Source organism: Tenrec ecaudatus, chromosome 6 (assembly GCF_050624435.1).
Source record: "Tenrec ecaudatus isolate mTenEca1 chromosome 6, mTenEca1.hap1, whole genome shotgun sequence".
NCBI classification, from domain to species: Eukaryota; Metazoa; Chordata; class Mammalia; order Afrosoricida; family Tenrecidae; genus Tenrec; species Tenrec ecaudatus.
This window is the reverse complement of record NC_134535.1, coordinates 81,222,755-81,232,570: the sequence shown is the minus strand read 5'-3', so window position 1 is coordinate 81,232,570 and position 9,816 is coordinate 81,222,755. Positions and strand designations below refer to the sequence as shown.

At 51.7% G+C, this 9,816-nt stretch overlaps 1 protein-coding gene across 1 annotated transcript; it reads right to left on the bottom strand.

The window, feature by feature from the left end:
• Nucleotides 1-201: 201 nt before the first annotated feature.
• LOC142451012 (keratin, type II cytoskeletal 6A-like) lies at nt 202-4,484 on the bottom strand. The gene is made up of 9 exons (XM_075552952.1): nt 3,960-4,484; nt 2,877-3,091; nt 2,512-2,572; nt 2,304-2,399; nt 2,017-2,181; nt 1,416-1,541; nt 808-1,028; nt 546-580; nt 202-434 (listed from the first exon to the last, which is right to left on the bottom strand). Exons 1-9 carry the CDS (start codon nt 4,482-4,484, stop codon nt 202-204), a joined length of 1,677 nt encoding a protein of 558 aa, XP_075409067.1.
• Nucleotides 4,485-9,816: the final 5,332 nt, after the last annotated feature.

The following is a 9,816-nucleotide window of genomic DNA, read 5'->3' as shown; positions in this document are numbered from 1 at the left end:
GTGTGTGATCACATGATGGCGTTGTGACGGTGAGAGAGCAAGATCAGGAGAAGTAGAGGGCAGAGAGAGGAAACAAGGACTCTAGACAGCATCAGCTCTCATGAGAAGACCGGAGGAGGAACACACTTCCAATGAGGCTGCTGGGCAGCTGAAGAGGCGTCTGGGGCCTGGTGGCCCTGGGAAGGGAGCTGGTCTTGGACTTCAGTGCTTGAAGCCCTTTCTGCTGGAGGTTGAGGTGGTGGTGTATTTGATGGTGGAACTGCTGCCCCCAGAGGAACTGAGGCCACCGGCAATGCCTCTGCCGCTGCCTGCACTGAAGCCACCTCCAAAGCCGTGTCCACTGCCATAGGAGTAGCCACTGCCTCCGCCCAGGCCTAAGCCACCACCGACGCCGGCGCTGCCGTAGCCACTGGACACATTGGACTGCGTCACAGCTGTGAGGGCAGGAGAACAGACAGACCATGAGATGTGTTGAGACGCCTTCTACCTGTCTGAATGCAGGCAGCAGAGCTAAGGGGAGGGAGGAAGGCACACAAGGTACTTACAGATGCTGACTTGGCCAACGCCTTCTCCATTCAGCCTAGGAGGAGAGAAAACACAGAAGATGAGACCTCAGGGGACTCTGAGCTGAATGCATCCAGGGGCTTCCCTCTGAGGGCTGTCCCTTGGGAAACGGCCTTTGCGTTGTTTTCCAAGAGTAGTCACGATCGTCCTGACCAGAGTGGCCCAGAGGTGTGCTCCAGGATTAGATATCTTGTGGATATATGTATATACATGGATATTTAGGCACTCGTGTGAGTTACCCACCTGCACTCCTCGCCCTCCAGCAGCTTCCTGTAGGTGGCGATCTCCACGTCTAGGGACAGCTTGACATTCATCAGCTCCTGGTAGTCATGCAGCAGCCGGGCAAGGTCTTGCTTGGCCTTCTGCAGGGCATCCTCCAGCTCTGAGAGCTTGTTCCTGGCGTCCTTCAGGGCCATCTCCCCACGCTGCTCAGCGTCAGCGATGGCGCTCTGCAGGTTGGCACACTAGGTGGGGAACAAGACATAGAAAACATTTAAAACCGGGATTCTCCAGGGGAGGCTCTTCTCGATTCCCTTTTCCCATTTACGAAGAAGCTTGTCAGCCAGTCTTTGAGGGTAACATTTTTTAGAACATCACTAGCCTACACTTCCACACATCTACACATGGGAACAGTACTGACGGTGGGCTTGCCTTAAGCTCTTGGGTTTATACCATCACCCCAGCCCAGAGGAGACTTCCTGGGGGCATCGATTGCATCTCTTCTATCCCTGTACTCTTCCTTCAGGACTCAGAAGACATCCCAGCTAATGGGTGATGACTGCCTGCTGAGCTCACAAGAAAAACTGCTTTCATCCAGCATAGCTTTTCTCCCACAACGTGTGCTTACATACCTGCTTCTTGACATGGTCGATCTCGGATCTCAGCCTCTGGATCATGCGGTTGAGCTCAGAAATCTCCTGCTTGGTGTTGCGCAGGTCGTCCCCATGTCTGCCGGCGTTGACCTGCAGCTCCTCGTACTGTGGGCCAGAGGGGGAAAGAGAGTCTGTGCGTGTTCACCTGCTAAGGGGACGCCAGCTCTCCTCAGGCCTTTGAAACCCTGGAATTCAATGGGTTCTCATCGGGTGGGGGTGGGGCGGGATGTAGGAGAGGCTGCTGCAGCAAAGCTGTTAGATCCTGTACAGTGGGATCACAGACCACGCTTCTGACCGGGTCCCTGTCTGTTCTCTTCTGCGCCCTTACAGAAAACCACAGTGAAGATAAGAGCAGATATCTATGTAAGCACAGCTCCTGCACACGTGTTCCTCTTTCGGCTGCTTTCTCTCATTAAAGAGGTTTGGGTATACATTCTGTAAAGGGCCAATAGTTGAAGAAGAATCGCAGTTGTCCTGAAGTACATTTTCCAGTAAAGATCATAGTCTTGTTGGTTCTCCGAACTGAACGATCGGGAAAATGGGGGATGGGATTCCTCACAGTTGGCACAACATTGCTCACCTTGGTCTGGTACCAGGCCTCAGCCTCAGCGCGGCTCCTCTGGGCAATCTCTTCGTACTGAGCTTTGACCTCAGCGATGATGCTGTCCAGGTCCAGGGAGCGGTTGTTGTCCATGGACAGGACCACGGATGTGTCTGAGATGTGGGTTTGCATCTGAGACAGTTCCTGTACACATAGATAGTATCATCATCTCTTACAGAGACAGTCACTTGGAATCCCGAGCACAGAATCTTATAATAATTGCTGAACGCCCTGAAACTAAGCCAAACAGGGAAGGAGATCCTTACTGCGTCATAGAAGGCTCTGAGGAAGTTGATCTCATCTGTTAGACCATTGACCTTGGCTTCCAGTTCAACCTTGTTCATGTAGGCAGCATCCACGTCCTGGGGGAAGACCCAAAACCTGGATCAGCTGAGACCGCATACCCAGCCCGCTTACCTTTTAGCCCCCCTTCTCTCCTGCTCTTAGAAGCTTGCTTGATCTGAAAGCACTCACCTTCTTCAGGGCCACAAATTCATTCTCTGCTGTGGTACGCTTATTTATTTCATCTTCATATCTAGGAGGGAAAGATGCATCATAGACCTGAGCCATGAGTAAGAGGATTCTGTTAAGGCAGGCTGAGAGCCAAAGCTTCCCATAAGATGGAATCATTACCAGTTGACCTTTCTCACTATGAAAGTGTCTAGGATGTTGTTGAAAGTTCATGAGTTTCTTAATTTTTACCCTTCGCCTGCCCATAATTCTGTTTTTGCTTTTCTGATTGTTCATAGACATGAATGAATTCCTTCTATTACAATTGACTTCACAGTAAGGAATTGTAAGGCCAATCTTATATCTGATAATAGTTCTCTTTCACTCACTTGTTCTTGAAGTCCTCCACCAGGTCCTGCATGCCTCTGAGTTCAGAGTCCATGCGGCCTCTCTCCCCATGGATACTGTCCAGCCGTCTCCTCAGGGTGTTGATGTACTGCTCAAACAAGGGCTCTAGGCTCTGCCTCACGGTCTTGGTGCCCTGCTCCTGCAGCAGGGTCCACTTGGTCTCCAGGACCTTGTTCTGCTGCTCCAGGAACCGCACCTGGAGGGGAAACAAGGTGGGCATTTGCAGGCAAAGGAAGAGAAGAAAGTGTCTCTGTTCTCACAGCTGCAAGCAGGTCTAGGAGGTCTCCATTGTCCCTGCCTGTGGGCAGCAGCACGGAGGCTTAGGCTGAGTCTAGATCTCCAAGTCTTTATCTTCACCCCCCATCCACAGATCCCCCGAGAAACTGTTCCCTGGACCCGTGAGCTTTGCCCACCCTGCATGTATGGAGCGTATCAGCGACCTGCAACATTCTCCTCTTGACAAGCACACTAGGAATCTGGTTCAAAATGAGCATCTACCTGCTTTATTGTACCAAATGGGTTATTTATGTAGGAGCTCCATTATAAGGGATGCTAAGTGTTATCTAATTATTCAAAAGGACTCTAACTTCCCTTTAGTGCAAGAATCTCCTGTGAAACATCCTTGCTGCTTGGCCATCTCTGTGTCACGAGTAATGACCTCTCTGGATGCACAAATAAATAGTTCTGCATTGGGGCCGAATAGCCTTGGTTTCCCGGCTACTCAGAGCCTCAAAGCAGCTTTGTATCTGGCTGATCTTTGGAATCTCTTAGAAACTTCAGAAGTGAAAAACTGAATCCATCCCAACCGTCACCCCCTTATGCTTCAGGGCTCGCAAACGTTAAGGAACCTTCCTGGACAGGATGGGAGTCCTTTCAAAAACTCATCAGTTCCACATGGTTTGCCCCCCGTCTACCTGCTACCTATAGGGAGCCAGGTGGCTCTCTGTGGTAAGCTCATCTGAGTGCCCTTCTACTCCTCTGAGTGTCCCTGGCAGCAAGCTCACATTGTTTCTCTAGTCGTGGGACTCTAAAATGTCCATAAGGGGAAGGTGCTCCTTTCTCACCTTGTCGATGAAGGAAGCAAACTTGTTGTTGAGGGTCTTGATCTGCTCGCGCTCCTCAGTCTTCACGCGCTGGATGGTGGGGTCGATTTGCAGGTTGAGAGGTGTGAGCAGGCTCTGGTTGATGCTCACCTCTTGGATGCCTCCAGGAGGGCAGACAGGGAAGCCAGAGCCCCCATAGCCACCACCCAATCCAGCTCCACCACCAAGCCTAAAGCCACCACCAGCTCCACCACCAAAACCAAATCCACTCCCGGCTGCTCCTCCGAAGCCAAAGCCGCCTCCCATTCTGCCACCGTATCCACTCCTCATGGTACAGCTGCTCCCTCCAATGGCGATCCTCTGGGAGCCCCCCAGGCCATAGAGGCTCCTGCTGCCAAAGCCAGCCCCTCCACAGGCCCCACCGAGACCACCACTGCCCCTGGAGCGGGACACAGAGATGCTGCTGAAGCCTGAGCGGCAGGTCCCAGGGACTCTGGCAGAGCTGGTGCTGAAGCCACGGCGGCTCATGGTGGATTTGCTGGACATGGTTCTGTCAAGAGGAGGAGGTGAGCAGGTGCGAGAAGCTGCAGTGTAGGGCTGAGAGTTGCCTTGCTTTCTGTTTGTGCTTCCGGGCACCCTTTATATATAGCCAGAATGGACTGGTCCTGTAAGGTGAACCTGCAGCTTGGGATGGGCTGAGCTTTACAAATAGTGAGGTCATCCCTAGTTTGTAGAAAGGTATGAAATATGAAGATTACCTTTTTGGCTTCCTTTAGTCATGGAGAAATTCTCCTGCCTTCCAGCCTTGACTTGATCACAGCACAATAAGGGTGGATGCAAATGATCTGCAGTAATGAGTTAGTCATGTTTTCAAAAAAAGGAGCGAGGAGCTGATCTGTGATAATTGTCTCTTCCTTGTGCTTACTGCAGACACTCCCTTGTGTGCCCCCTTCCCACAGGGGCTCTCTCTGTCACCAGCAGTACCCTTCCCACTGGGTGGGACTCTTTACAGGGCTTAGAGGAACTTACCCAAAGGTCTGAACAAGAAGTGCCCTCGGACTTTATTTTTTCTTTCTTTCCTCCTCAGAGTTGAACCCTTCTTTCTGTTAGCCTGTCATGGAACTGGGGGCTCCTTTGCGGACAGAATCTTCCTTAGAAAGGCAAGAGAACCCCAGAGTTTCTAATGCCTAAGTCCATTTGTTTCTGCCTGGGGTGAGAAGCTGTTCAATTATTTATTTTGTAAGAGGACAGGAGCAGAGATGGCCCAAGGCCACCCTGTCCAGAAGTCTGACTTCTGTACGTGGTGGATTTAAGCCCTCTCTCCTCAATGTTCGCCCTTCCCATTGAGCTGATAATTCGATAGTTTGTCTTCCCCATTGAAATTCATAGACACCTTTCACTGCTGGTCTGAAAAGTTCCTACCCAACTTCAGCTTTAGGATTCCAAGTGAGTGGGATAAAAGAGTCACCAAAGAATGCCGGGGCTGTGCGTCTGTACACTCTCCAGTGTTCCCTCAGCGGTAAGGGTCATGGAGTTGAGTTGGGTGTGTGTGGAACGTTGAGGGGCACACAAAAACAATGAATCATAAAAATGTGCCCTTACAAGTGGGCTGATGTCACAAGTGAATTCCAAAATTTTTATTTCTAATCTGAGTGCTAGACACCCCAAATCCCTTCACGTTAGAGGAAGGGCAGTCTGCCAAATTAGAGTGGCGCCTGACTTAGGGGCAGTGAGGTTCCCAGTCAAGGCATAAAGTACTGTGTTTGAGGATAATGGGGAGCCGTTCTTGGAATGCTCTCAGAGAGCCCATCATTAAGGAGGTGAACGTGGGCGGGGTGGGGGAGACAAACTCCCACGTTGAGATGAGTATGAGGAAAGCTCTTGATGCTATTTTCTGAGGCCCCATCTCCACACTATTCTGGGGGACATGCATGGGGGAGGCTGGGTGTTTCCCGCCCCAATGAGGCACTTACTCAGCACTTGGGAGGAGAGGGCACTTTCCCAAGACAATGGAAGCAGCTCCTCTCCCCACCCTGGTTGCACAATGGCTGACCAAGAATGTGCTTCCACCCAGTTCTGGGAAAGCAATGTTCTTTCTTGTGGCACGTTGTTTTGATCACTGACCTGTCTAGGTTAGAGCCTTGGCACGGATGATGCCAGGATGGGTAAGGGGTTGGCATGCTCCTTTGGAACAGCAGCATTTGTCCAATGTCCTTTGGCGGGAGGCAGGGGGGTGGGGGTCGTCTATGATTCTGGTACTTTCTCTTGGTGGTTAGCTAGCGTGCCTAGCACCCCAATACTCATTCCCTAAGGTTGGACGTGTTTACACTGCTAGGTAAACAATTCAGTAACTGCTGATACCCTCTCAGTTGAAGAAGAGGGAAGGCTAGTGGACAGAGGTTTGGCTTGTTAGCGTGCTGAAGGTTCTCCTAGGACCAGAGCAATTCTGTGTCTCCCTAGATTGCTCACTATTGACTCAGGCATTTTGGTTGTGACCAGCATTGGTCCTGGCACTGCTTCTTCCAGCAATGTCATGTGGGCAGCATCCCTCCTGCGTTGCATCAGGTAGCTTAGTCTGGGTTCTGGGAACCAGGGTGAGGGCGGGTCCTCGGTGGGCTCAAATCCAGGAGGAGATGGCGGAGGGTAGAGTCTGTAAGAAGCAGCTCCCTGGGACTCCCCAGGAATGACTACTGTTCAAGTGAAGGACTTCAGACAAGCTCACGCAGTTCCCCAGTGAGGATCCCTCGGCGGTATCCAGGTCAGGGGGCTGGACGTGATGATGAGCCCCCCTTAGTGGAGCCCCATGAAGACGAGAAGGGTATTTGTGCCCTTGTCTTTCTCACAGGATCCTTGGGTAGCTTGCCCCTGCTGCCTCCACCGGCTTCCTAGAGCGCCGTCGCCCCTCTCGCTGCAGTCTTCGCATCTTGCCCTCAGAAGGTTGTTGAAAACCCTTGCGCTGCCCTTCCTCTCCGGGTGTTTTATGCGTTCTCGTTTCTCCATCGAGGATGCGGTGGTTGCCAGCTGGCCCCTTTCTTCTGGGCAGTTCCTCCTCACTTCTCAGCCCTACCTTTAACCTCCCCGATCATCCTGCGGACCTCGTGCCTGCCACTTCTTTTCTCCACTAACATGTACGTAGCCCAGGCCAGGGACTGGGTCTCCCTCTGCCTGGCACCTGGCACAGTGCCCTGCTTATTGTGCTTAGGAGGCAGAAACATGCCTGCTCAGACCACGAGGGCCTGTCATAAAAGCTATTGTGACATTTTCACCGATTCTGCAAGCCAGTTAAATCCAAGGCAGCTGGAACTCATCTGGGATAAGAATATTTACACCAGGGAAATGGGCAAATGCTATATAACAGGTTTCTACTTCTTTATTATCTGGTCTCTGTCCCAGACATCTGGTACCAGTCAGGAGCCAAATGATTTTCCCTGCTTCAACATGGGCAAATTGCCACCCTGTCTAGCCATTGGGCAATGCTCTGGGGACAGCAGTTCTGGAATTGATGCTGACAGGTGAATCACCACGGGGTGAGGCTGAGGTCCCACAGGAGCACCCACTTCCCTTTCCTCCACCTCCAGGCTTTAGGTTACCCCACTCTGCTGCCCAAGTGGGTGCTCAGAGTTCTACTTTGAGAGATATTCCAGGACGCCCCTTGCGCCCCTGGCCCACAGCCTGCGGGTGCCCGGTGATGTCTCCCTTTCACACGTTCCACAGCGGTGAGCTGGGCAGCAGCTCCCTTGCTATATGAGCTCTGTCACAACCAGCCTGGACAGGGCTTGGGGGGTGAACCTCCAAAGTAAACCCGAACGCCCCTTTCTTTCCCCAGCCCCTTTGGGGCCACACTGTGGGAAGGATGGTTCGTGGCATTCCTTTGGAGGTCTCTTGCTCCCTCAGCACCCAAACCACTGGCTGCCCATGTCATCCCACCCTACCTCAGGCAGTGGTGGCATCCCGGTGCCCCTCTCACTGGTGGGAGGGCCTGCACGCGTGGGCTGCGAGCCTCACTTCCTGAAGACACCAGCCTTTCAAACGGTCGCCTTGCTTTCGCCCTTTCCCCTCTCTCCCTTCCTTCTCACACTGTACATATTTGTTTCCCTACATTTCCTCCGGACCCTCTCCCCGCTGTCATTCCTCCAGCAACAGCCCCCATTGTGGATCACGTCAAACTCCACTGTCCCTTCTTGCCATTGCTGCCCTTAAAGTGCCTATGGTCGGGTGCTCGGTTTGCAAGCCCTTGCTCAGAGGGCAGGGGGATTCCCCTGGGGGCTGCGTGGTCCATAGCGCGTATTTCTTGAGCCCCTGGGAGAGGGACCTCGAAATGAGATGTTCTGACCTAGACCCTGGACTCAAATATACCACATTTGATGACGGGGCAGAGCCAGGCAGCGTTTCCTTAGATTGCACGTATGCTGGCCGTGAGGCACCGGCAACAGCCCTTAGGGAGGGAAGGAGACGAGGATTGGGATGAGGGTTCCAGCTCAGGCACGTGTGAGTTCATCCCAAGGGAAACGTGTTTGCACACGTGTGTGTGATGAGTGGAGAGCAGCGGACGAGCTCCCACAATAAGAAACTGATCTTGGTCTCGTTAGGGAGCCTTCAGGGAAAAGGGTTCTTCTAATCAAAGCAGTTGTTCAAAGGAGATCCACAGAGACAGTTCAATGCAAGGCAGAAAAGCCCATCCAGAGGGCTTTGCTGATGGTGTGGGAGAGTCCAGAGCGGTTTTTAAAATTGTGTGTGTGTGTGTGTGTGTGTGTGTGTGTGAGAGAGAGAGAGAGAGAGAGAGAGAGAGAGAGAGAGAGAGAGAGAGAGAGAGAGAGAGAGAATTGGGTGAAGGTTTACAGAACCGATCACTATTTCCACTCAACAGTTCATGCGCATTTTTTATCTCATTGATTACATGTGAGGGGAGACCAGCCCCTAACACTATCACGGGTTCATAGGCACAACTGTACAGTTATGATATAGAAAGCTTACAGTAAAGTCATAGAGAATAAGAGACAGAGTAAAATGAAGGAGCCAGACACATTTAATGGAAGCATGCTCATCTCAGCCCCTCTTGATGGTCCCTTGGAGGTGTGGGAGGAGAGGGAGGGAGCAGGGAAGGGGGAAAGGAGAGAGAGGGAAGGAGGGGAACCTGGAAGACAGCGATTTATTTCTAACAAGATTTCTATATCTTTGGGGGCATGTAAGCCCCCTGATTACAGATAATGACCTTTTGTCACAGGAGGGGTTGTACCATGGCAATACAGCAATAGGAGGGGGATGATCTAGGGGGTACATGCAATAGGAAGAGGGATTAAAGGTACACATGATAAGATGGGCAGACCCGAGATTCATGATGTCAGCCTAACATTGGATATCACTGAGTTGGTTTGACATGTTCTGAATTCTCCATCAGGAAAATAATCCTCTGTCCTTAACAGTAGGGAGTGAGCCCCACCTATGGTGGGACAGACAGTAGGGTCTGCTTGCTCTGGATGGCTGATGCCTTCAGGAAAATAGCTTGACAGTCATTTACCATTAGCTGCAAGCAGAGTCTGAGGTCTGACAGATATTGGGGGAGACCAGCTGGGGAAAGGCCTCTTTGTATCCCACAATTAACAGTCCCCACAATGAAACATCCCTTATCCCACTCGCTCCCTGTGTTTTCTATTTCTGCCTCCTTTCCTAGCCCTCTGATCTGGGTCCTTGGGTGACAACTGAGCCATGGGGGTGAGCTCATTTCCCTATCTGAAGTGACCAAGAGCTATAGTGTCTGTCTGTGTGTGTCTGTGTGGGGGTGGGGGGTGTTTCCACCCACCTTTATCAGACCAGTAAGTCTGATTTTTTTTATGATTTAAAATTTTGCTTTAGATGTTTCTCTCACACTCGATGGGAC